The following is a 27,784-nucleotide window of genomic DNA, read 5'->3' on the forward strand; positions in this document are numbered from 1 at the left end:
ATGTTTTCCAGCTCTAAATCTATGATGCTGAGAGGTGGTATAGATTTGTATAATCTAGCTGCTGCTCTCCAGGACCATATCTACTTGTAGAGATTAGATAAGTACATCAAAGAGTTAGATTTTACTTTTATTAGACATTTTTCTTCAATACCGATGGAGATGTTATTGAGTTGAAAGATTAAATATGGAGATGTTATATTGAAAGATTGATAAGTTTTGAGAGAATAACACAATTTAGTAGACATTAACTACTGATCAGGCTTTTTTCATGTAAGTCATAATCTGGAAAACATTTCACTATCCTTTGTTGAATTAAGTATGTTGAGAAGATGAAATATTGAGAATCAAGGTAATCTTGTCCTTTTATCCAGGTGAAAAGTACTGTGTATCCACCAACACGACTGTTAGAATTCAAAAATAATGTAGGAACTACGAATAATTTGAATTCTTATGATTTGAAATGTTAATATTGAAAACATCTAGTTTACCTGCATATTTGTAAAACAATTTGCCATTTTATAATGATCGAAATGAAAACTTAAAAATAAGTGGGGCAATTTAGCAATATTTGTGTATTTTTTGACTATCATTAAGGATAATTCCACCATTAAAACTCTTTTTGAAATAAGAAAAATGATCAAAGGGGTAGATTTAAGAAGACAGAAATAATTATAAAGAGTGGAAAAGACTTATTTGTTTCGATGAATAAAAGACTGGACTTTTTATACTTTTATTTCCCTTTCTATGATCCTCAAAAAACTTTCTTTTCCTTATTGAACATTCCCCTGGTCCTGTAGCTAGTTGGTGTCAGAGATAAGACTCAAACTGTGGTTGTCTTGACTCCAAGGCTAGCTTTCTACAGACTATACATGCTGCCATTCTGTCTTTTGCTATATTATCCAATGAGGGAGCAGCTAGGTGATGCAGTGGATAAAGCACTAGTCCTGGATTCAGGAGGACCTGAGTTCAAGTCCAGCCTCAGTCACTTGACACTAGCTGTGTGACTTTGAGCAAGTCACTTAACCCCCATTGTCCTGCAAAAAAGAAAAAGGGAAAACAGAACAAAACAAATATTATAGAAATGAGTATATTGTACCTAAACCCATTTGTAAATGAATGAGGAACTCCAAAGTTCAGTGTGCTATGTAAAATATGCAGGAATCCATGATTATATTTAGAGAACACATATGAGCAATATATATATATATATATATATATTGTTAATGATTTGTGGTTGTTACTGTTAAGCTTTATGTTATAGTACAGAGTGTTAGTCCTTGTTTATCAGGAAAAAGATGAAACTGATTAAAACTGCTAAAATTGTTAAAGTGGAGAAAATTTATTCTATTTGTATTCAAACATTAATTCATCAGGAGATAACTCTTGACTTTCTAACATATGTGACATGATTTGGTTTTGTATGATCTTGGGTCTTAGAAGAAGAACACATTTGAAAATTGAGAGTTCAGGCTGAAGTTGATGACTTTGGGGAAGCAATTTAACCCGTTTGCTACCCACTTTCTTACTTTTTAAGACAAGGAGGTTGTAGCTGAACTTTTTTAAGGGCCCATGAAACTCTCAAATCATAGTCTATGACTAAAGCAGAGGATGGATGTGTTATTTAGGAGTGAGGTATTATTCTGCATCAAAGTGTGCAATTTTAATGACCTTTTCTGACTGCTAAGCATCCTGCTTCTTATTAGAATTAGAATTGTATCTGTCCAGAAGGGAGATTAAGGAGTGGAATGTGATTATTAAGTATAATGTAGAATTTCTCTTGCCAATTAGTATTTTCAAAATTAGTACATCCTGCATTTTATTACCCAATTCTGTCCCAGACCATTGTGGGTGACTGACAGTCCATACTGATCAAGTTAACTTACTTGTGAAAGGGGATGCTGTCACTGTCTTATTCCACAAGGACTATGTGAGGATTGAGGAGGGAAATTGTTGAGAAACTCTTTTTAAAAGGTTTGAGCCGATGAAAAGAATAAGTGCCAGGCTTCATCATGCTATACTGATAAGGACCATTTTCAAATCAAGAAGAGATTATGCTCCATCATTTTTACTTCTGTAAATGACCTTTTTAATATAAAAGGAGGTATAGGACAAGGAGATATGTGCTTTTGTATTTTTGCCAAATGTTTATACCATCACCCTGGAGGGTATCCAGTATAGTCCAAATTGAAGGATTTTCAAATATGGGAAGGTCTTCCACATGCTTGTGTTTACATGTAACATCATCCTGATGGCATCACTGCCTGGGACATTTTTGAGTATCTAAAATGAATTCATAATTCCTCAAGGGTTTGGCCTAATTATCCACACTATAAAAATCAAATAACTAAAGAATGTCTGTTGTTGAAACTATGATATTCAAGTGAATGGGTGGAGTTGGCTCATAAGTACATATATCTTAGACAAACACAACAGATGGACTATGAGCTCATGGACACAGAATTAAACAAGAGGATAAAAAAAAGCTGGATTGCCTTTGAGAAATTGTGTAGTACTTTGCACAACACCTTATATATCTTTCTGGAACAAAAGATCCTCCTTTTCTACACAATAGTATTCTTTTGGTGATGCTGTAATGGCTGATGAATGTAGAATTTCACAGCCACTGAAGAAATAAAGTTAAGAATTCTCCAAAGGACAAGAGAGAAGCACTCATTGGACATGAATAGGCTGCAACATATTCCCGATCAAAAATAGTGTAAGAGAAGAATGTACCCAGAGAGAGATATAATAGAGGAGAAAAAAATGGGCCAGGGATGTACCATGGTGTAAAGAATGATGAATTTGGACCTGGGACCTGGGTACTCATTATCTCAGGACCTCAGTTTCCTCTTCTGTAAAATGAGGGTTTAATGATCTCTCAGGTCGTTTCTAACTAACTCTATGATCCTATGTGATGAGAATGAAAGATGATCAATGGACAGATGTATACTCCACGCAGATTCATGAAATGCAAATAGAATGTGAGGGAATTCCTCTTCTCTCCTCTACCCACCTGTTCTCCCATCATGTCCAGTGGATTAATTCACAGGAGGACATGAACAAGAGTCATATGGGATGAGAAGGCATCTGGATAGATTGCATTCTATATTATTAGAGGTGTTGATAAGAGATGCATCCAAGTATCAAATTAAGGTCACTTTTACTCTTTGTAGAGTTTTTGGTTTCTTTTTAACGTTTAATCATGCAAATGAACAGAAGATTGGCATGGGGGATGGAGAATTAGTCTCCAGTCGGGATCTGGGTTCAAGACATTACTCTGACACATACTGGTTATATCTTCTTAGGCAAGTCAGTTAACTTCTTGTATGGGCATCTCTCTAAGATTGTAAGTTGCCCATCTTCATTTCCTCACTACTAGCTCCCCTCTACCAATGAAATCACAGATCCATACAATAAAAATACATTGCACAAGTGATTGAAAGACCTAGTGCAGTCAGTTCTGTTTAAGTGGATGCAGGAATTGTACCTCCACTGATGACATAAAGAGTATTTCAGAGTATCAAAGTAAGTGTACTGATGTGCATTAGCTCTGTAAAGTTAGAAGTTGATTTGAGTACCTTTTCTAGCTAACAATTAATTAGATAATATAAATGACTTGAGTAAAGCAAATAATAAATCACTTGGCTATATCCTGGATACTAAGATACCCCCTTTGTATATCAGATACCTTTGTTTTTATTACAGGCTTTTAATTTATTCTACCATTTCTTGCCATCTTGTGAAGTAGCTGATAACTGTTTAGTACATTCCGATTTTCAGAGAATCTGTTTCGTGGGTAAAGTTTGCCACTTTTCTAAGCTTTTTATTCCCCATAGCATTTATTTCATTTAAAAATCTCACTTCATTTCTTCTAGGTACCCATGTTGTACTTATAGAAAATCCATTTTCCTCCATTCAGTCTCCGTTGCGAGTTGTTTGGAGTTACTTTCTCCTTCTAGGTTGGATTCTTAGCTATCTTTGGACCTGTTATAATTCTTTACTTGGCTTGTTTCTAGTGTTTCTTCATCTTTCCAGCCATACTTCCTGAAGTGGGGCTTCATGCCAGGACCAGGATCTGCTTTCATCCATGCTTTTAGATGGGTTGGGATGTCCTGCTTATTCTTTGTTTTTTTTTCTTCTTTTTTTTTTTTTTAGTGAGGCAATTGGGGTTAAGTGACTTGCCCAGGGTCACACAGCTAGTAAGTGTTAAGTGTCTGAGGCCGGATTTGAACTCAGGTACTCCTGACTCCAGGGCCGGTGCTCTATCCACTGCACCACCTAGCTGCCCCTGTCCTGCTTATTCTGAACCTAGGTCATCTTGATTCTTGTGCTCATGTCTACTTCTTGGGCTTAGACTCTCTGGATCTTGGAGGTTCAGAGCACTAGATATTTAAGTCTTACACTGCCTTGCAGGATGTACACATTTCTGGCTGGTCTCTGGTATCCTGGGAAGCTAAAGGGTTGTTTAGCTGAGCACAGCTGCTGGCTTTTCCAATGGGTCTCCTTTTTTATTATCTGTAGGCTTTGTGCAGGTGGGTAGAAGAAGTTCATTGTAGTTGCTCAATGAATTTCTTGATTGTTTTTGTTATTGCTATTTTTTTTTTTTTGCGGGGCAATGGGGGTTAAGTGACTTACCCAGGGCCATACAGCTAGTAAGTATCAAGTGTCTGAGGCCGTATTTGAACTCAGGTCCTCCTGAATACAGGGCCAGTGCTTTATCCACTGCACCACCTAGCTGCCCCCTGTTATTGCTACGTTTAGATTTTATGCTGATGGATTGATGTGAGAACTCCACCCAGACAATCATCCTGGGTATTACTCTATAAAATTATATGTTTGAAGAAGTTGAAGTTTCTATTGGTTTTACCTAGCCAACAATGTTCTAAGTACTGTTTGTTCTGCATGTACTACAATGTTCTACTTGCTAAGTACTCCAGGAATAAGATGAAGTCAAGCTTTTGCCAGGATTTGCTTTCAAGTTTAAAAGGAAGTGAGGAAAAATGTTTCTGTAATCTTTCAAAATACTTGACAGGTATGTCTTAAGCAGGCAATTTTCTGGGTTTTGAAGTTTCCAAATCAGAGGCTTTTTGTTGTTGTTTTTGTTGTTTAAACTTGTCAGTCACGGAAACAAAAAAAGTGTGTGTGGCCCATCTCCCATGAGGTAATTAAAATATTATAAAAAGAAGAAAATTTGTAGCATCCTGTCCTAGCATCATGTATGGATCTTTGAAACATTTTGGAATCTAAAAGTAAGAATAATTTCAGCAAAACAAGTTTCCCCAAGACAGGTTGTGTGTGTGAAAGATGTGTGTTAGTAGAATAGACACACATCCTATTACTTATGTTTATATGTATGTATGTAAGGCTCAGTTTTCTAACTAGCATTTACTAATTGTTTACTCTTTGCCATCAGGGTGCTAGATGCTGGAGATGCAAATACAATCCCTCCTTGCAAAGAGCCTGCATTCTAAGGGAGGAGGAAAGAACATATGAAGTGTATACAGAATAAAAATAAAGAGAATAATGCAAATAAATGCAAAGTAGTTAAATACCAGGTAGTGTGTGAGGGAGTACATTAGCAGGTGGATCCAGAAAGGTGATGCTTGAGCTGAATGTTGGAGGAAGAGAAGAACTCAGTGAGGTGGGAGTGAAGAAGGAATGAATGGCTGGGGGGTGTGGATGTTAGGGTTGCTGGTCCAGTCTGTATATGATTGTTGTTTGTATGTTTGTCCTTCATTCTCGAAGAAGTTCACGACATTGGAGTTATGTCATAAGTTGCAGTGATTTAAGTGAGGGAGGGCTGTGCAAAGTCAGCAGCCTCACTCTCTCCTCCAGAGCCATCTGGGTCCAGTGGCAAGATATGTATCTGGATGACTGGAGATGTTTAAGACAATTGGGGTTAAGTAACTTGCCCAAGGTCACACAGCTAGTAAGTGTCTGAGGTGAGATTTGAACTCAGGCCCTCCCGACTTCAGGGCTAGTGCCCCCCCTATCCACTGTGCCACCTAGCCGCCCCTGTATGGGATTACATCCTAAAGACCATTTTCTCAGATCTATATAACTTTGACAACAATTATACCTCTCAATCAATCTATAACAGGCCAAAAAGAGCATGAGGTTCATAAATCAAAGACTTCCCAAAGTAATTGATCTAGATGTGTTTAGTTTATTCATTTGAACTTCCTGATAGTTATTAAAATTTTTTTTCTTTTAAGTTCTCGTAGTTATACGTTATAGTGATTTTGGGGGAAGGTTAGCTCAGAATAGTTTTTTTCAGCATTAAAATGGGTCAATATATTAACTTGCCTGGCCAGGCCTCGGTTTCCTCATCTGTAAAATGAGGGGATTGGGCTAGATGACCCTATGATCTTTGAAGTGCTCCCCTGTGTTAGGCCCACTATTGTCAGAACAGCATGGATGGCCAGTAGGTAGTTGTGAGATCAGGAAGATGGTATCAGAAATCACAGATAGATGGCTAGGTAAAGTACGTATTAAGTGTGTATTCCCTGCCAGGCACTGTGCTAATTGGGGTAGGTTCTTCATTAGATGAAATGATTTATACTGAGAACTTCACAACTGCTTCTTTGCTTGGAGAAAAAAAAATATTCAAAACAACTGAGAAGCATTTGCAACGTTTCTATTTTCATATTGTTCCCTTGGTCTAGGATAAAATATACACTCCTCTACCTAGTCCTTAAGCCTCACCATCTTTCTCCCCTATCTGGCGCCATCTTTCCTTTCCAGACTCCTTTCCCCTCACATACACGATGTTCCAGTTTAACTGCCTCCATTCAGCATCCCCTCACTCATCTCCGTGCCTTCACGCAGGCTGGAATATACTCCCCCTTCACTTTTCCCTCTTGGAAGAATCATTAGCTTCCTTCTAGTTTCAGGTGAGGTGTCACCTCCAGCATGAAGCCATTCCTCATGCCTTCCTTCCTGTGTTCATGTTCTCTCCATCCTCAAATGATCTTGTATTCACGTGTCTTATTCCCCAGGGGAACATAGGGCCCTTGAAGGCAGAGGCTCTTTTCACTTTGATCTTTGCATTCATGGCATTTAGGACAGATGTTTACGCATGATGGATGCTTGATAAACAGCTGAATGAATTAAGGAATAAATGGAAGTCACTTGAACTTCTCATTAGCTTGTTAAGGTCAGCTACACAAAATGGCTCATATTTATTCCATTTTTAGTAACTAGCTCATCCAGAGAAGTTGGTCTGTGGCCTGTCTGTTTTCTCTGTTTTCCCTGTTCTGTTTGTCTGTAAAATATCCCTTTTGGAAGCTAGGTGGCACAGTCAATAGAATATTGGGCCTGGAGTTAGGAAGATTCTTTCATGAGTTCAAATCTGGCCTTGGACACTTCCTAGCTATGTGACCCTGGGCAAGTGACTTCACCCTCTTTGCCTCAATTTCCTCTTCTTCAAAAAGAGCTGGAGAAGAAATCAGCAAACCACTCTAGTATCTCTGCCAAGAAAACCCCAAATGGGGTCACCAAGAGTTGGACATGACTTTAAATGTGATGCTGAAGAATTTGTACTTTATTCTAGTGGCTCCAGGGAGCCATTGACATTTCTTGAAGAGATAGTAGAATGGTCAGACTCGTAGTGGCAAAGCTAGAGATGAAATGTAGCTTTGATATTGAATTAATCTACCATGGCTCCCACACAATCTTCTTCACATAGTCCTTTATTTTGTCATTTTCATTGCTTATCTTGTATTATTGTATGCTATGGCTATTTGTATCGATATCACATCCCACCATATAGTATTCTTATTTGTGTGTATAGTCCACGAGGTCCAGAATCTCTGAACCATATGAACTATGGATGGAGTTGTGGGGTTTTTTTTGGGGGGGAGGCAATGAGGGTTAAGTGATTTGCCCAGGGTCACACAGCTAGTAAGTGTCAAGTGTCTGAGGTTGGATTTGAACTCAGGTCCTCCTGAATCCAGGGCTTGTGCTTTAATCCACTGTACCACCTAGCTGCCCCAAGTGGTGGGGACTTTTAATAGGAATTTACCTATTTTTGACTTACTAGTTCAAAAATTGGAGAACATCTGAAGTTAATTCAGGTCTAGGTTGTCAGCTACAGACCATAATAATAGCCCCAGAGTAGGAGTAGCATCAAAACAATAAAACATTTAACTAGGAAAGAAATAAATAGTAAATGGAAAAAAGAAATGAGTAATAAAGCAACAAGAGGAATATAAGCACATATCCCTGAATGAGTTATAATGTTATTTTAGTCCCAGGAAGCTTAGGAAATGAGTACTTCTGAGAGATTTGTGCTCTGACAGGTCAGGGCATAGGAAAGGTCCATCAGCAGTCAGAATAAGGAATGGGAAATTTCCCGTGTGGACACTCTTGGTTGCAGATACAGTGGCTTGACTTAGCCTATATATGATTCATAGACTTAAGTCTAATATAATGTAGTCATGAACTCTAGTAGACCTTCATCAACCTCTATCTTCTTGGTAGGAAAAGCTTATTCCCCTAGTTGTTTCCCTTGGGGGAAGGGTCAAGTGTGCAACCCTCCTCAACCAGTAATGAAGTATATGTGGGTAATTTTTTCATGTGATTATCCATAGTTTTAGCACATATTTCCAAGAAATTGTTGGGTTTTTTTAAATAGTGATTTGCAATGGCACTTTCAAATTCAATAAGGATGGCATACAGGCTAGCCCCTCATTCCAAGGAATATTAGTTACATGTACATGTCATATACTCTATTATATTATAAACTACAGAATGTTAATACTAATAATAATACCTAACATTTCTATGGTGCTACCTTGTGCCAGGCATTGTGCTAAGTGTTTTACAATATTAACTCATTTGGTCCTCACAACAATCCTGGGAGGTGGGCACTGTTATAATTCCCATTTTGTTGATGAGGAAACTGAGGTAGACAGAGGTTAAGTGACTTGCCCAAAGTCACAGAGCTGAGATTGCATTTGTCTGAGGTTGTCTTTCCCAATTTGTCTGAGATTGCATTTGAGCTCAGGTCTTCCTAACTCTGGGCCCAGAACTCTATCCACTGTGCCACTTAGCTGCCTTAAGGGGAAGGTAACTTTGTCATGCTTTGCCTTCATATTCTGCCTTTATCAATAAACCTTTAGTAAGAAACTATTCTGTGCTGGGCACTGTACTAGGTTCTAAGAAATACTGAAACAAATGGAATCAGTCCTTATCTCCAGGTACTTACATTCTCTTGGGGGGAAATAACATGTATACATATATGTCTATGCAAAATAAATACCACAATGCTTTGTATACAGTAGGCACTTAATATGTGTTGGTGGTGGTTGTTCCTCACAATAGCCCTGTGAGTTAGATCAAAATCTTGCTAATTAGGGGCAGGGTTTTATATGCTGTTTCCTCTTTACAAAAACCCATTTAAGTTAGAAAAATAGCCTCTGTTTGGAGAAAGGTCAGCTCAATGGGTAAAGCTATCACATCACCATCTATTTTGGGAAACAGGAGATCGATTTCGGATAATATAAAGGAGTCTGCTGCCAATGAAAGTTCTGTGGCCAGGTTGTTCTCTCCCCACATGCTAAGTTATTTGAGTCATGCTGGGGCAGGGCAGTGAATATCTGGAGAGGGAGTCTAGCTTGGTGGAAGCTTGAGAGACCAGGAAGTGATTAGTGGGCAGCACTGGAAATGATCTGGGGAGTGAAACAAGTCTTAAAGGTCAGGCAGTCAAGGGTCCTTAGGCTAGAAGGTCAGGTAGTCAGGGTTAGCAGTCAGTCATTTGGTCAGTTAGCTTTTAGGAAGGGACTATTAAGTGTCAGGCACTGTACTAAGTGCTAGATACAAAGAAAAACAAAAAGCTGCCTTCAGGGAACTTACCATCTAATGGGGGACACAACACATGAACAACTCTGTCCAAACAAGTTATATATACAGGATAAATTTTGGAATGGAAGTGGGTCTGTGCTGAGTTGAGGAAACATTTGCCCTTCACCCTGTTTGATAATTCTTGGGTGTGTGTGACCCAGTGACTTCAGGTGCTCATAAGGGGTATTTTCAGCTAAAAGGAACATTTTTGTTGGTGTTCAGTCATTTTCAGTTGTGTCTGACACTTTGTGACCCCATTTGAGGGTTTCTTGGCAAAAATTCTTGCCATTTCCTTCTCTAGTTAATTTTACAGATGAGGAAACTGAGGCAGACAGGGTTAAGTGACTTGCCCAGGATCACACAGATAGTAGGTATCTGAGGCTAGATTTGAACTCAGAAAGATGAATCTTCCTGATTCCACAACAGACACTTTATCCACTGTGCCACCTAGATGCTAAAAAGGAACATTGGAGGTCTTGGATATCTACCTTGATTCTGAGAGGACAATGGTAGTTACGGAATCAGAAAACCTGGCTTCATGTTCTGTTTCTGACACTGCCTTTGACTTTGGACAAATCTCACTTGCCTTATCTGTAAAGTGAGAGGGCTGAATTAGACAGATAGCCTCTGAGATCTGTGTCCCTTACATATCTAAAACTATGGTTTTATTATGATCCCTGTGACTACAGGGAGATTTATGTGGTAGAATTGACTGATGATCCTGTGAAAGCATGACTTGACACATCCTATTCCTCTTCCTGGCAGCAAAATAAAATAATTAAAACAATAGCTAGCATTTATATAATACTTTAAGGTTTGCAAAGCAGCCTGATAAATATTACCTCATTTTATCCTCACAATAACCATGGGAAGTAGGTGCTATAATTTTTTTTTAATCTTAAAAGTATTTTTTTCTAGTTACATGTAAAGATAGTTTTCAACATTTGTTTTTCATTAGATTTTGAGTTACAAATTTTTCTCCCTCCCTTCCTTCCCTCCCCCCCGCCCAAGACAGAAAGCAATCTGATATAGGCTATATATGTATAGCCACATTAAACATATTTCTGCATTAATCATGTTGTGAAAGAAGAATCAGAACAAAAGGGAAAAACCTCAAAAAAGACAAAAAAAGACAAAAAAAGTAGAAACAGTATGGTTCAATCTTCATTCAAATTCCACAGGTATTTTTTTTCTGGATGTAGAGAGCATTTTCCATCATGATGGAATTGTCTTGCTGAGAAGACCGAAGTCTATCACAGCTGATCATACAATGTTGCTGTTACTGTGTACAATATTGTCCTGGTTCTGCTCACTTCACTTAGTATCAGTCTACTTAAATCTTTCCAGGTTTTTCTGAATCTTCTTGCTCATCATTTCTTACAGCACAATAGTATTCCATTACATTTATATACCACAACTTGTTCAGAGTAGGTGCCATTATTATCCCCATTTTACAGATGAGGAAACTGGTTAGATGACTTGCCCAGGGTCACACAGGTAGGAGGTATCTTAGGTGGGACTTGAATTCAGGTCCTTCTTGACTCTGGGTCCAGAACTCTATCCACTGTGCTACCTAGCTACTACCTAGCTCTAGTGGTGGTCTGGAGGAATAGCCATTGATGAATACTTATTGGGTATAAAAGTACAATTCTATATCACTTTATTTGAAAAAAATGCAACTTGGAAATAAATATCTCCCTGAATGATGGGTAATAACTCATACAGGTAAGAATTCCTTGCATTTAATTCTTATATCTTGGCATTATACCTTTTGTTTATCAACTGTTAAAAGAGTCAGTGCCACTATTTATCTTATATGATTTATAGGCATCACCATCATCATTGGCAAATACAGTATTTATTTAGTTCTCATAGGCAAAGGGAAGTGCTAAATTAGAACAACAAATGGACATGGTATGATCAAAGATGTTCTATCTGCCCTCAGACAGATGGCCGGGCAATGATGGATCACCTCTAAATGTCCATTGGGCCCATACTTTTCTGTTCTGTTTTATTTAAAACAGTTGGGTGCAGAATGAATTTTATAAGTCAATAATATTTTACCTATTTGGAAAATCTTTTAAAGGAAAGATTATTTTTCTTTTTTGTTGATGCCTTTTGTTTTCCCATTACATTCTGAATGTGCCTCCCTCCCATCCCCTACCCAGCAAGCCTTCCCTTGTAACAAGCAACATATACCACATTCCACACCTGTTGTCTCCCATCTCGCCAATAAAAAGAAGGAAGTACGTAGAAAGATTCTTTTTTTTATAAATAAATAACAATCATCCTCTAATTTCTTTTTGGTAAATATTTATCTTCTTAAAATAAGCTTGCTGAAAACAAAGTACATCTGTTCAAAGCGGTACATGTATTCTGTTCATCAATTAATTTCTGTCTAGCTCAGAGAGTAAGTAGAGCAAGTCTCTGGATTCATATGCTCAAGCTCAGCTAGATATATCCCATACAGACAATCTGCCACCAGGGGCCAACTTTCTCTCTCTCCCCACTGCTGCTTCTTAGTATTTCCCTTCCCTTCCTCGTCCTCTCTGTAGACTTCACTGTGTGGTTATCTCTTCACCCTCCACTCCTTCTCCTTACTATCTCCTTTAACCCATTTCCAGTTCATTTCAGAGCAAGGTCTAGATGGCCAAGGGAAGATCAGGTCAATGAGCATTTATTGTTTACCATATGCCAGGCACTGTGCTAAGTGCTGGGAATAGAAATACAAGCAAGAAGAAAGACAGTTCCTGCCCTCAAGTAGGTTACATTCTTATGGGGAAGACTTCAAAGGGATGAAGGGCAAAAGGTGCATGGAGGAGAAATCTGGAGGGCCAAGAGCAGAGCCCAGAGAGGAGTGAAGGAGTGAGTATGGTTGACCTTGGCATTTCCTCAAAATGGAAAAGGAAGGATAACCTTTACCCCTCCCCCAAATTCCTTTCTGCCTTTTCCCCTTCCCCCTAAATCTCCCAGCCTCCTTTGACAAAATGCTCATCATAGGTACTCAGGCTGGGTTTTTCCTTGAGATGTAACTGAATTTGAACTTTAGTATGTCATGTCCTCAAAGATCCACCATTATTATGTATGTGCTCACTTGAGAAAAGTTGGGTTGGGTGTGTGGGTGCTGTTTCATTGTTACTGTTGTTTTAGTTGTGTCTGACTCTTATGACCCCATTTGGGGTTTTCTTGGCAAAGATACTGGAGTGGTTTGTCATTTCCTTCTCCAGCTCATTTTACAGATGAGGAAACTGAGGCAAACAGGGTTAAGTGATTTGCCCAGAACTAATAAGTGTTTGAGGTTGGATTTGAACTCAGCTCTTCATGACTCTAGGCCTAGTGCCTCTATCCACTCTGCCACTTAGCTGCCCTGTTTTGTTAGTAGGTAGTAAAAACCTTTAAAAAATAAAAACTCTTGAAATTAAATTTGTGGTTGATTCAGGAAGAGGATATAATATATTATGTTCTGCTGTAGGCCACCGGAGAGAAGCATTGGTTAGAAATAAGATGGACCAATCCTTGGAGCCCAAAGAAGTTAAGGAAAAGAGTGGGAGAGGGATGAATTCATAGCTCAGGGAGGCAGAGCAGTGGTAAAGGTGTTGATTTGGTGGCAGAGGTCCTGGGTTCAGATCCCAGATCCTTACCTACCACTTGTGAACATGGGCATGCAATTTAACCTTACCTTTTTATGGCTCAGTTTTCTTACCTGCAAAATGGGAACATTTTAGACCTTGGATTAGGTGATTTTGATCTACATTTTATGACTTGTGTGGTATGTTTGGCAATTTGCACTGGTAGGAGGACCTGACCCCCCCCCCCATAGTATCTCTCCTTTTAACCATCTGGAGTACCCTTTCTCCTACTCTCCCCCTTCCTCCTCCTCCCCCATCTGTCCAGAAGTCTCCTTCTCTGCCTTTGGGAGATAACACTGGTGGCCTGGAACTTGGGTTTCCCATTCTCATTGCCTAATGGGGGCAGTGCCTTGTGTCACTCAAGAGGTAATGAGGAGGTGTTTTCCTGGCATCCCAAGTTGGAATTCTTACTGTTTTTTCCCTGTTGAAATATTACTATGTATTATGGTTAGATTGTAGAAAAGTATTAGTATTGGCCTACCTTGGTTTATATGGGAGACATGCCTTCCAGATTCCAAACAACTTAAAAATGAAATCCTGAGGGCAACCAGTCATAATGTGGGATGGTGTATTCTATGTGAGGATTATAGAATCGTCTTCTCTGAAGAAATTTAGAATAGATTGTTTAAATATTTAATTCATAATGACTTCTTTTCTTCAATAGCTGCTTATTCCATACCTCCTATGTGTAGGAAACTGATAAACATTTGTTCATGGCAAGTCAAATACAGTCTTGTTACAGAGGAGGATTGAGGATAAACAAGTTAGCTTTTCCAAGTCCCTCAGCTTCTGGAGAAGGAACAGCTATTTTAATACTATTCATTAATATATAAAGTCAGTTCTGTTTCAAGTTATGTTAGGACCCAAAGTTCAGTGGAAACAGGGCTCATGTTATATAGAGAAAACTGAGCCTTATGTTTGTGAAAGAAGATGAATATTTTATAGACACCAAACTTTTTGTCTAGTCAGAAACAGAGGGATATTTGTTCTTTTCTGTTTTGAAGTACGATGAAATTGTAAACAAAAACTCCACAGTAGGCTCTGTAAATTGAAAGGACTGAGAACAACCTAAAAAGAAACAGTATTAGATACAAAAATTGGCCATGTTGCTTATGCGGAGAAATGGTGTGACCACTTTACCTTTGGAAGAAAGTAAGTTGAGTAACAAAGACCAACTTCATAGGTGGGATTGTAGGAATGGTTTTAGGAAGGAACAGTGTTTTTCAGCCCCTTGATAATGAGGATAAATCCAGGACCCATAAATAATTCAGACACATGCGATTGAAGTCTAGCCGACTCTCATTGACCTTCTTACCTACTTTTGAGTACAGCAGGGGTCAACTATGGTTATATTCATCTAGCAGGGCGATGCTGTGGGGCAATTTGTACCCTGAAATTTCTGACTTTTAGTCCTTTTACTCATTTAGCTATGCCTTGGAATTTAGTAAAGTCCCCTTTTCTTTTCTTGGCTTGCAGTATTCGCTTTTTTTGTGTGTGAGGCAATTGGGGTTAAGTGACTTGCCCAGGGTCACACAGCTAGTAAGTGTCAAGTGTCTGAGGCCAAATTTGAACTCAGGTCCTCCTGACTCCCGGGCCGGTGTTCTATCCACTGCACCACCTAGCTGCCCCAGTATTTGCTTTCTTTCTTTCTTTTTTTTTTTTTAGTGAGGCAATTGGGGTTAAGTGACTTGCCCAGGGTCATACAGCTAGTAAGTGTTAAGTGTCTGAGACCGGATTTGAACTCAGGTCCTCCTGACTCCAGGGCCAGTGCTCTATCCACTGCGCCACCTAGCTGCCCCTTGCTTTTTCTTTCTTTCTTTCTTTTTTTTTTTTAATTTGCTTTCTTAATAAAACAGGAAGTAAATTGGGTGACCCACAGTGAGAGAGCTTGCTTCGAAAATTCTCTGCTGCTTGCTACTTCTGAAAGCATTTCTATTTCCAATGTAGTATGACTAGGAGCTAGATTGATAAATGTTCAGCTACTCCTACCAGATTATCATTCCTGCAATCCTTTCGGTGAGGTTGGGGCGTCACAGTGACGCCAGTATTGTGTTTTGGGTTATTCTGGCTTATGAGTCTATGCAATCTCCTCTTAGCTACTTCATTAGTTTTAAGAATCCTGTAGTCACACAATAATGGGTTTGTTCCTGTTCGACCATGTTACATTTAGTAAAGGTTGCTACAAATTCGAAGCTAAGTCTGCTGCTTTGAGGTGCCATGTTGTTTTGTGTGGATGCAAAGACTTATACCATACCTCAGGAACTGAGATGCGCTCTCCAGAGGCTCAAGTTGAAATGGGATTCCTTCGAAGTGACTGCTGTAAGCACTGGAGATTTTTGGTGTTGAAATAGATGACCCCAGAGGCTCAAATCTTGAAAAATGGGGTGTTAAGCCTGATTTTCCTGTTATATGGTCATGCTCTGGTTATATTGTTTGGATATGTTAGCAAGCTGATTAACTCTTTCAGTCACAAAGGGACCATTCATTAAATGGTTGTGTTAGTGGCCTTAACAAATATCGTTAATGGTAGCTGTTTTAACAGGGTTGTATGATTAAAAGAGCTTTTACTATGGCAAGGACAGGGGATGGCATTCGCTAAGGTGAATAAGATGCGTGCTTGTTCTCAGAGAGTACTTTTTTCCCAGGCCTTTTTTCTATTTGAAGGACTAAAGTGTAAGTGGGCCCTAATTTTATCTGGTCTTGCAGACAGTTCTGAGGGTGCCTCATCCATTTGTTGTATATAAGTTCAGCTGAATGACTGGTGCTGTCGGGCCTTTTGGGAGTTTTCCTAATTAACTCTTGGCTGGCTGGACACCATCATCTTTTGTTCAGTGTTCTTAGGAGACTTCGAAAAAGCAGAATACTTATTATGAGCTTTGGGAGCTCCACTGATCTGATTCACCGCAAATTGTTAAGCTTTTCCCAACCCCAAAGCACCTCCATCCCAACTAGTTAATTCTTGTGATTAGGGCTTGATGTGCCTTAAATTGACTGTTCAGAAAATTGGTACAACCCTAGTATCACAAGTACATGAAAAACATGCAATTTTCCCCCTTTTGTATTGCAGGTACCTTTTATATTTGCAAATTAAAAGAGACATTTTCCATGGTCGTCTGCTGTGCTCCTTTACGGATGCTGCCTACCTGGGGGCCTGTATTGTTCAAGGTAAGTGTATGACCCAGAGTATGGTAAAAAGGAACTCACGCTCCCTTGCCTGGCCCTCCCTTCCCACCATATTTGTTGCTAATTAAGAGAAGAGCAAAAGGGCTGGAGGGATTTTTCCAGGATTCATTCAGTTGTCCCCATATCCCTCTTTAGTTATGCATGAGGACTCGGAACTGGAACAGAATCAATGACTTTAATAGCAGGTCAGATCCATAACTATACTGGGAAAACCTGAAGGCTTTGTTCCCTTTGAGGACAGGGGGAGCTTCCAACAGAGTGGTCTTCTCCAGTTACTTCTTCTTCTTCTTTTAAATTGAAACTTATTTATTTACTTAGTTTATGGAATAAAGCAAGAATTTCTGTAGCACAGTGCAATAAAAAGATGATTGTATGTGAAATCACAGATTCACTATGTCCAGCATGCTGTTCCCTTTATTAAAAAACTTTTTTTGTTTGTTTTGTGGGGCAATGGGGGTTAAGTGACTTGCCTAGGCTCACACAGCTAGTAAGTGTCAAGTGTCTGAGGCTGGATTTGAACTCAGGTCCTCCTGAATCCAGGGCCTGTGCTTTATCCACTGTGCTACCTAGCGGCCCCTGTTCCTTTTAAATAAACAGCAAAGTTATCATGTAAATTTCCTTTACCCCTTTTGTTTTTTTTTTTTCCTCCCCCCACCCTCACCTTAGAGATGGCTACCATTAACTATATTCTTCTCACCAATGCAATGGTACAGAAGAGTTCCAGGGAACTCATGATAGAAGAGGATCTCTAAATCCAGGAAAAAAAAAAAAAAGAACTGTGGAGTAAATATGCTGAATGAACCATACTATTTCTTTTGTTTTTCGTGCTGATGTTTTTCTATTTTGAGGTTTTCCGTCATTGCTCTGATTTTTCTCTTATAACATAACTAATGCAGAAATATGTTTAATGTTATTATGTGTATGTATATATAGATATATATGTATATATGTCTATATACATATATATATATCTCCCATATCAGATTGCCTGCTGTCTAGGGGAGGGGGGGAGGGAGGGAGAAAAATCTGAAATTGGAAAGCTTGTATAAGCAAAAGTTGAGAAGTATCTTTACATGTAACGGGAAAAAATACTTTATTAATTTAAAAAAGAAAGAGATGGCTACCATTAGACACAAATAGGTATGTATATGTAAAATTATTCTGTACATACTTCTATTTATCAGTTCTTTCTCTGTATGCAGATAGCATCTTTCTTCATGTGTCCTTTATAGTTAATTTGGGTATTTATAATAGTCAAAATGACTTATTTGCTCAAAGCCATTCTTAAAATAATATTGCTATTACTGTATACAGTGTTCTTTTGGTTCTGCTTATTTCACTCTTCATTATTTTGTGTAAGTCTTTCTATGTTTTTCTAAGATCACTGACCTCATTATTTCTTATAGCACAGTAGTATTCCATCACAATCATATACCACAGCTTGTTCAGCCATTCCCTAGTTGATGGGCATCCCGGCAATTGTCAGTTCTTTGCCACCATAAAGAATGCTGCTATAAATATTTTAGAACATACATGTTCTTTTCCTTTTCCCCTAATCATCTTTGGAAATAGACCTAATAGTGGTATTGCTGGGTCAAAGGGTGTGGTCAGTTTAATAACTCTTTGGGCATAATTCCATATTGCTCCTCAGAATGGTTGATCAGTTCACAATTCCACCAACAGTGAAGTAGTGTCCCAATTTTTCCACACCTAATTACTTCTAAGAGGACATGGAAGACACTGAGCAGTATTCTAAGGATAGTAGTGTCTGCTAGTGTTTTGCACCTATTATGTAGAAGTAGCATATTCTTTGCAACTTCAGACTTCTGCCTGGAACCTTCTTATGTTGAATTAGTGGAGGGGACCTATTCTATATCTTCCAGTGATTCTAGGTCTTTGTGATTGGCAACCTGGTGCTATCAACACTGAAAAATGGGGTGTTCAGCCAGATTTTTCCTGGTTCAGTGCAGTTAGCATTTTATGACAACCAATCAAAATGGTTGCTAGCTGATTTAGTCCTGATAGGCAATTCTGCCTACCATTTAAATTGGTGGAAGGAGGAAGAAGGGTGTATCCTCTTTACCTTGGTTTTTTTTTTTTTTTTTTTGTGAGGAAATTGGGGTTAAGTGTCTAAGGCCGGATTTGAACTCAGGTACTCCTAAATCCAGGGCCAGTGCTCTATCCACTGCGCCACCTATCTGCCCCCTTGTGTTTTTATTGTCACTTTAAGACTTTCTAGGTCCCAGCTGGGACCAAATTCCTGAATATGACACTGAGGCATGAATATTGAATACCAACCTGGATCATGAAACCTCCCTACTAGACCAGTGCTATTCATGAAAAAATGAGTCCAGTCAAAATAAAGTGAGTTCTATCTATGAGGCAGAGAAGTACACTATCTTTGGGTAAGGTGAATAAGTAGCCACCTACTCTGGTCAAATTGCTCTGTTATTTCAAGAACTCCATAGCAGTGTGACAGAAATTGTAGCCCTTTGATATCAAAGTCAGTGAAATATTTGGTGAGTACTTAATTGTTTTTTTTCTTACATGTTATCACTTAGTAGTATTTTATTTTTTCCTAATTACATGTAAAGATAGTTTTCAACAATTCATTTTTGTAAGATTTTGAGTTCCAGGAGCAGCTAGGTGGCACAGTGGATAGAGCACCGGCCCTGGAGTCAGGAGTACCTGAGTTCAAATCCAGCCTCAGACACTTGACGCTTACTAGCTGTGTGTCCCTGGGCAAGTCACTTAACCCCAATTGCCTCAAAAAAAAAATTTAAAAAAAAAAAGATTTTGAGTTCCAAATTTTCCTCCCTCTCTCCCTTTCCTTCCCTCTTTCCAAGACAACAAGCAATCTGATATGGGTTATACAGTACAATCATGTTAAACATATTTCCACATTAGTCAGGCTCTAAAAGATAAATCAGAACAAAAGGGAAAAAAACATGAGAAAGAAGAAACAAAAAAACAAAACAAAAAAAGTGAAAAGAGTATGCCTCAACCTTCATTTAGACTCTATAGTTCTTTTTCTGGATGTGGAGAGCATTTTCCATCATGAGTCCTTTGGCATTGTCTTGGTGAGAAGAGCTAAGTCTTTCATAGTTGATTATCACAAAATGTTGCTGTTACTGTGTACATGTTCTCTTGGTTCTCATTTCACTCAGCATCAATTCATGTGAGTCCAGGTTTTTCTGAAATCTGCCTGCTCATAATTTCTTATAACATGATAGTATTCCATTACATTTAGATACCACAACTTATTTAGTCACTCCCCAATGGATGGGCATGCTCTCAATTTCTAATTCTTTTCCATCACAAAAGAATAGCTGTAAATATTTTTGTACATATGGGGACTTTTCCTTTTTTTTTGTGATCTCATTTGGATACAGACCTAGTAGTGGTATTGCTGATTCAAAGAATATGCAATTTTATAGCCCTTTGGGCATAGTTCTAAATTGTTCTTCAGAATTTTTGGATCAGTTCACAACTCCATCAACAATGCATTAGTGTTCCAATTTCCCCATATCTTCTTCAACATTTATCGTTTTCCTTTTCTGTCATATTAGCCAATCTGATAGGTATGAGGTGGTACCTCAGAGTTGTTCTAATTTGTATTTCTCTAATCAATAGTGATTAAGAACATTTTTTATATGACTATACTTGGCTTTAATTTCTTCACCTGAAAATGTGCACTTACTTTTTCAATGTGTTTTGAGTTGAATAGATGGATTGCCATCCTGTGGCTTTCTCAGAGGAGTTCATTAAGGCAAGGTTTTAAAAATTTTTTTCATTTTCAACCCCTTTTCACCCAAGAAATTTTTAATCAGTCCTAGTTATATAGATATATAAAATAGGTACACATAGCCTTTTACTATTGCCAAGTTTTTCATAGCCCCCATATTTACTTACATGACCCCATATGGTTTTGTGACCCAATTTAAGAAGCTAGGCACTAAGATATGTCAAAGGATGGGGGAAGAGGGCTTTTATAAGGAGATAAGACCTTAATGAAGCATTTCTTCATGATCAAAAATAGTCATGCTTAGTTCATTGAGTTTTCTTTTTAGGATCGCAGAGAGAAGAAAATGACATCACATTCACCCCAGTGTTTTCCCTCTGAATGTTTTTTGTTTGAGTTTGTTTTTGTTTTTGTTTTTATTTTGTAACATAGGAGGAGGTTTGAGGGAAGGCAGTCTCCAGGGGTAGCAGTGATCTATTGCTATGGTGATATTTCTTGTAGGAACCAACTTAGACATCTTTTTTCCTCTGGAGTCCAATTGAAAAAACAGCTGCAGGGTCAGTCTGGGAGGACACAGGTGATCCAATCTCATGGAACATGAATCTTAATGATATGTTTATAAGCTGAGGAGTGTGTGTGTGTGTGTGTGTGTGTGTGTGTATACACACCTAGGAGCTAGCTCTAAAATAGGAACGAGACTGAATATCCCATGGGTCAGCTCATTTGGTGTCAGCCAAGACCCAGTCTGCATGTAGTGCCTTATACTTGTATTGGATCCTCTAAGGAATATGCGATAGTCATTCTCCTACTAAGAGAATAGCTTAGATATTCTTTTCAAGGGTATCACTACCACAGTCACTTATCCCATTCTTCAAGGGGAAATCTCAGCCGTGTAAAAGAGTATCTTTGGCCTGATTCTCACGTGCTGTATAGCTCAGAAAGGAATCCTGAGGCTTGTTTTCCTCCTCTTTTCCTCTCTCCTGGCAGCAACCAAAGAGTAAGTATCAGATTTTGGCTGAAGTTTCCACACTGATTAAGATAGTACAGTATTAAAGTGATGGGGATGTATTTTCATTGTGAGAAATGAGGTCTGCTTCTCTTAGCCCATGAATTGAAGCGCTTGACAACACCAATCTGAAGGAGATGGTACAACCCATGAGATGCTTCATTGAAGATGCTTCGTTAAAGCTACTTGAATTCTCCAGAGACTGAGATATGCCATGCTTTGCAGATATATTGTGTTACAGGGAGAACATTGTTTAAAAATGTTTATAAGTTTAAAATATGGGTCTTTGTTTCAGGGAAAAGTTTGGGATCATTAAATACAACAAGCAGTTTTTCCAAGGCCATCCAGGTCAGTGTAGAGTAGTGGTTAGAGCACTTGACTTGGAATCGTACAGACCTGGGTTCCTATCCTGCTTCAGACACTTACTTGCTGTGTGACTCTATTCAAGTCACTTAATCTCTCTGTGCCCCAGTTTCCTCATCTGTTAAATGAAAGGTTGGACTGAATAGTTTCTAAGGTCCTAGAAGGAACTTATTGTATGAGCCTCATCTTTTTCAATTCTTGGCCCAGTTCATTGTGCAGTTTGATTCAACAAACACTTATGAAGGAATGCAGGCCATTTTGGCAAGCATTGGTAATATAAAGGAAAATATTCGATGTGTAGTGACAGTCAAGATCCATATACTGATTTTTTTGGGGGGAGGGTGGGACAATGGGGGTTAAGTGACTTGCCCAGGGTCACACAGCTAGTAAGTATCAAGTGTCTGAGGCCAGATTTGAACTCAGGTCCTTCTGAATCCAGGTCCTGTTCTCTATCCACTGTACCACCTAGCTGCCCCCTAAGATCCATATACTGTTAGACCAACTCAGACTGCCCACTCTATTGCATATTATTTTGAGAACCATAGGCAGATGTCAGTCTCTGAATGTTTCAGCTAAATCTGAGGGAAGCTCAGTATTGGTGATGGAATGCCACTTATTATCAATGAACTAATGGGGGTCAAGGATATTTTATCAAAGACATATCAGAACGGAAAAAGAAGTTGGCCCTGTCCTGTTGTGAGAACAATGAATTGCATTAATAATGGAGACAGTTGCTCTTTCCTTTTGCATCCATGATGTGTGTCGAGATCTAGACAAAAATCTTTGTCAATAGCCAGTGATATTTGTGTGTTGTCTTCTCCCATTAGAATGTATGCTCCTTAAAGGCAGCAGAGACTTTTTCATATTTGTTTTACCAGCCTGGGAATACAAATGTTTATTGACTATTGACAAAGTATCAAAACAGTAATAGCTTAAAACCACACTGAGATTTTTGGGATACCGTGCTGTATCATGCCAAATTGGAGAACTAGTAAAAATGAATAAAGAAACCCCTCTATTTCCTTATATTAATAATTCTAGTCAAGGTTTTATTGTATTATGGAAGATACAAACGAGCAATTGAGAATCCATATTCCAAACTAACTGATGAAGATTTCACAATGTATTGATTTATTGTGAATTGTTACCAGTTTACCAAGGATAGGCTAAAAGTAGGCCTTTTCAATGGAAACTCTCTTCATTTTTACATTTGTAAGGGTTCGTGCATCCAGAAGAGATAATATCCTCCTTTTTTTCTTGTTCCTTACTTTACTGAACATTAACCCTTCTATTAGCTTAAGAAGGGATTTAGTAATTGCTAAGGTTTCTTTCCATTTTAAAATTCTATGATTCTGTTGTCCCCTTTCTCTCAGGTCAAGGAGGCCATGTGGCATAGTAGACAGAGCACTAGTTCTTGTGTGTCAAAGGACCTAGCTTCCAATTTTACCTTTAAAATTTACTTCCTAGATGACTTTTGCCAAGTCACTTTCCTTCCATGGATCTCAATTTCCTCATCTGTAAAATGAGGGGGTTGGACAAGATGGCCTCTGAGCTCCCTTCTAACTCTAGATATGTGATCCTAAGGAGACAAACAGTTGTTTTAATAAAATTGCATTTTGTTTAGTTAATTCTCCATTAGCTTTTGGGATCATTTGGAAATTCAAATAATAATCTTTCTTGTTAGCATAGTACACTATCCAGAAGGCAGTCTGAATGCTGTAAATGCATGAGAAAATCTCATTTTGTTTGCTCCTCTCCTCTTCCTCTCCTCTTCCTCTCCCTCTTCTCTTCCTCTTCCTCCTTCCTCTTCCTTCTTCCTCCTTCCTCTTCCTTCTTCCTCTTCCTTCTTCCTTCTTCCTCTTCCTTCTCCTTCTTCCTCTTCCTCCTTCCTCTTCCTCTTCCTCCCCTCTCCTCTTCTCCCCTCCCTTCTCCCGCCCCCCCCCAGTAAAATTAACTACTTGAGTAAATGAATAACTTCTTGTCATGATTAAAGCTGGCATTGCAAAGGAAAAAACAAACAAAAAGTCCCCAACTAAAACTCCCCAAACAGAGTCTAGGTGGGCCCATTTCCCTTTTTTTTGTTTCTAAAAATAATTTTCTTCTTACCCTCCCCACCCCCTCCAAAAGGAAGGGAGAGACTTATGCAAACGTGTTGAGTTTCTGTTCACAGTGAGCAGAGCAGTGTTAGTATTATGCTAACATAGGAATCATATTCCTTCCTCCTCAAAGAGGACTGACATCCATATCTAGGAAAGGGACATCTCACAGTATCTTAGAATTGGAAAAGGCCTCAGAGGATGTCTAGTCCAACCTATGCAGGAGCAACAATGCCCTCTACTAGTGGTCATCCAGCTTTTGTTTAAAGACTTCCAGGGAGAGGGAACTCAATACCTTCTGAGAAAGATAATTTAACTTTTTGATTGTCCTACCTATTATTTTGGGGCAACTAGGTGGTTCAGCGCTGAGCTTGGAATCAGGAAGACTCATCTTCATAAGTTCAAATCCAGCCTGAGACACTTACTGGCTGTGTGACCCTGGGAAAATCACTTATCCTCATTTGCCTCAGTTTCCACATATGTAAAATGAGCTGGAGAAGAAAATGGCAAACCACTTCAGTATCTTTGCCAAGAAATCCCCAAATGGGATCACAAAGAATTGTGCACAACTATGCAACAACAAAATTAGAATATAAAGTCCTTGAGAATATGACCATCTTTTGTGTGTGTGTGTGTGTGTGTGTGTATTTGTGTGTATGTGTGTATCTGTCCCTAGCATGTAGTATGGTCTGTGGCCCATTGTAAACTCTCATTAAATGCTCACTTGCTCGCTCTCCAACCATTTATCCCTCATCTTTCTAACAGGATAGAGGATAACTACCTGCTGATATAATGAATTACCTGTCTCTGGAAGTGTTCCAGTAGTAGACAGATGACCATTTGATGTGTAGAGGATATAATCCACATTAGCATGGAAGTTGGACCAGATCTTGACTCGACTTCATCTCGGCTTATCTCCTCCACATACTATCTCTCAGTGCAACTTGAGTATTTCTCTATCCCTTGAATATGCCATGTCTGCTCCTACCTCTGACCTCATTCTCCATACTTAGAATGTCCACTTTCTCCCCACTTTTCACTCATTGAATTCTCATTTACCTTTTTAAGATCAGTTTGGAGACTCCCTCCTCCATGAAACTTTTCCTGATCTTCATGATCAATGACATTTTCCCTTGAACACATAATACAGCACGGTGTTTTGCAAATCCTAGATGTTATTGCCATGTAATATTGTACATTACAATTGTGCTAATCTGGAAGCACCACTGAGAGAAGAGCCCGTGCCTTACCCAAGTTTTTTTGTCTCTGATGGGGCCTAGCAATGAGAGGTAGCTTGATACTATGGTTAGAGAGTTGGCCTTGAATCTAGGAGGACCTGGGTTTTGATCCTGCTTCTGACATGTACAAAATCTGTGACCTTGGACAAGTAATTTAGCCACTCAATGCTTTGGACCAGCAGCCCTCTATTTTGGGGTGTTTTGAGACCCCTTACAGTCTTAAAAATTATCGAGGAACCCAAAGAGCTTTTGTTTATGTGGCTTATCTATCAATATGTTCCATATTAGAGATTTTAAAATGGTTAAATCTCAAAAATATTTATTAATTTATTTAAGTAATAATAACAAATCCATTATATAAATTATATAAATAATGTTTTTTTTAATGAACAGAACCATCTTTTCCCAGAGATTATAATGAGAAGAATGGCATTGTTTTACACGTTTTTGCAAATCTCTGTACTATCTGGCTTAATAGAAAACAGTTAAATTGTCATATCTGCTTTCTGCATTCAATCCTTTGTAATTTATAGCTTTGAGTGAAATATATGAAGAAAATCTGGCCTCACACAATTATGTAGTTAGAAAAGGATGGAATATGTTAATAGGCATATAATATCTTAGTATTATTATTAAAATAGTTTTGACCTCATGGATCCCCAGGGATCTGCAGACACTTTGAGAACTACTGTTTTAGGCAATTCTAATTAGGACAATCAGCTGCAGACAAGGAACAAGGACCTTCTTTGGTGGAGGGAGTTTGCACATCCAGAAGTATCCTGTACCTAGGAAATCTCAGGTCTAATCCCTCTTCCTTCTCCTGGTGCCCAACAGTTGTTTTGTTTTGTTTTGTTTTTTTAGTGAGGCAATTGGGGTTAAGTGACTTGCCCAGGGTCACACAGCTAGTAAGTGTCAAGTGTCTGAAGCCGGATTTGAACCCAGGTACTCCTGACTCCAGGGCCGGTGCTCTATCCACTGCGCCACCTAGCTGCCCCCCAGCAGTTTTTTTAGGGGACAGTAAGTACTTATAAAATGTTGAATGAATTCATGAATCCCTATACTCATCTTTGCCATTCTACAAATTTTCACTTTTCTTAGAAAAATGCCAGGGCTTGTTAAAAAACATTATAATTATCCAAGATGTCAGTTTTCACCACAAGATATTAGGTGAAGGAGAGCTACAAGTTGTCTACCCAGCTTCTCTTGGCATGTAAAAAACGTGAAAATCTCTTCAGGGTGAGTGAGAGGCTTTGAGGGAAAGTCAAGTCAAGCCAACAAGCATTTTTTAGGCACTTAAGAATTATGGGGTGGGGCAGCTAGGTGGCGCAGTGGATAGAGCACCGGCCCTGGAGTCAGGAGTACCTGAGTTCAAATCTGGCCTCAGACACTTAAAACACACTTACTAGCTGTGTGACCCCGGGCAAGTCACTTAACCCCAATTGCCTCACTTAAAAAAAAAAAAAAAAGAATTATGGGGCAAGTTCTGATCTTTCTTGTTGGCAGGATGCAGTCCTCATGGCAGGTTTATCTTTGAATCTTTGGGCAGTTTTATCATCAAAGGATGGTATAAATTCCATTCTGTCCTGTGAATTAAATAAGTTATTCAACAAACATATTATGTGCCTAATATGTATTAGACATTGGGCTAGGCACTAGTGATAGAAATACAAAGAGCAAAATAATCCTCACTCTTAATGAGCTTACATTTTTGGGGGGAGATAAGTACGTATAAAAGTATAAAAAGGAGATTATATATACACATATAGTATAGTTACATACAAGGGAGTTGGGATCTATGGGTTGGAGGATCAAGAAAGTCTTCATGTAGAAGGCCGTGCTTGAGCCGTATCTAGAAAGGAGAGATTTTGTGAGGTGCAAGTGTGGAGGGAGTGCATTCTAGGCACGAGGGTCAGCCAGTGCAAAGACACAGAGATTGGAGATTCCCCCATTAAAGGAAGATACTACACTACACTGGCAGTTTAAACCATGAAGAATTCATCATACTTCAAGAGGATCTCATCTTTTACACTCCAAGACTTTTGGAGGGTCTATTCCCACAGAGATAGCCTGAGTACCAGGCAGGGGACATCCTTCCTCTGGGAAGAGATATGTAGGGTTCACTGTTTGCCTAGACTTCAGCATTAAAGCTAACTGCCAAGGACTTGGTTCAAGACAACTGATATGCATCTTTTTTTTTCTTTCCTTCCTTCTTTGTTTCTTTCCTCCTTTTTTTCTTGGGCCTGTCTTTAAATTAAGGAAGCCATTCAGCAGTTAAGGAGTTCAGATTTGAGTTTGAGAGTTGGAGGAAGTTATAGAAGAAGATGCCTGCACTCATACCAGAGGGCAGCAGGGTGAGGAAGTAAATTTTTTCTCTCTTTCCCCTCCCCATCCTCTTGCCTTCACTGTCAATCATGTCATGGAGGCTACTAGATGCAGAGCAGACAGGACAGATGCAGATACAGAGAGACAGTCACCTGAGGGATGACGTAGTTTCAAGAAGCATGACTACTTCCTACACAGGGAGAAAGGACTTGCAGGCCCTGCAGTATTAGATAGGTTGTGAGCTGCCTTTGCCACGTATTGATATTGCACATACCTCACTCCCATTGTTTGCTTAGGTTTGAGCCCCGTCTCTGTCTGTGTACTGTGTGTTTTCATGAGGAAATGAGCCGCAGGTTTATGGG

At 39.0% G+C, this 27,784-nt stretch overlaps 1 protein-coding gene across 1 annotated transcript in view; it reads left to right on the forward strand.

Annotated features, from left to right (window-relative positions):
- FRMD3 (FERM domain containing 3) overlaps nucleotides 1–27,784 on the forward strand; it is a 350,587-nt gene that overhangs the window by 224,832 nt on the left and 97,971 nt on the right. The window contains exon 5 of the mRNA XM_043977037.1: nucleotides 16,540–16,637. Within this exon, the coding sequence (XP_043832972.1) occupies nucleotides 16,540–16,637 (98 nt within the window). The remainder of the gene's footprint in view (nucleotides 1–16,539; nucleotides 16,638–27,784) is intronic.

This window comes from Dromiciops gliroides, chromosome 1 (assembly GCF_019393635.1).
Source record: "Dromiciops gliroides isolate mDroGli1 chromosome 1, mDroGli1.pri, whole genome shotgun sequence".
Classification (NCBI taxonomy): domain Eukaryota; kingdom Metazoa; phylum Chordata; class Mammalia; order Microbiotheria; family Microbiotheriidae; genus Dromiciops; species Dromiciops gliroides.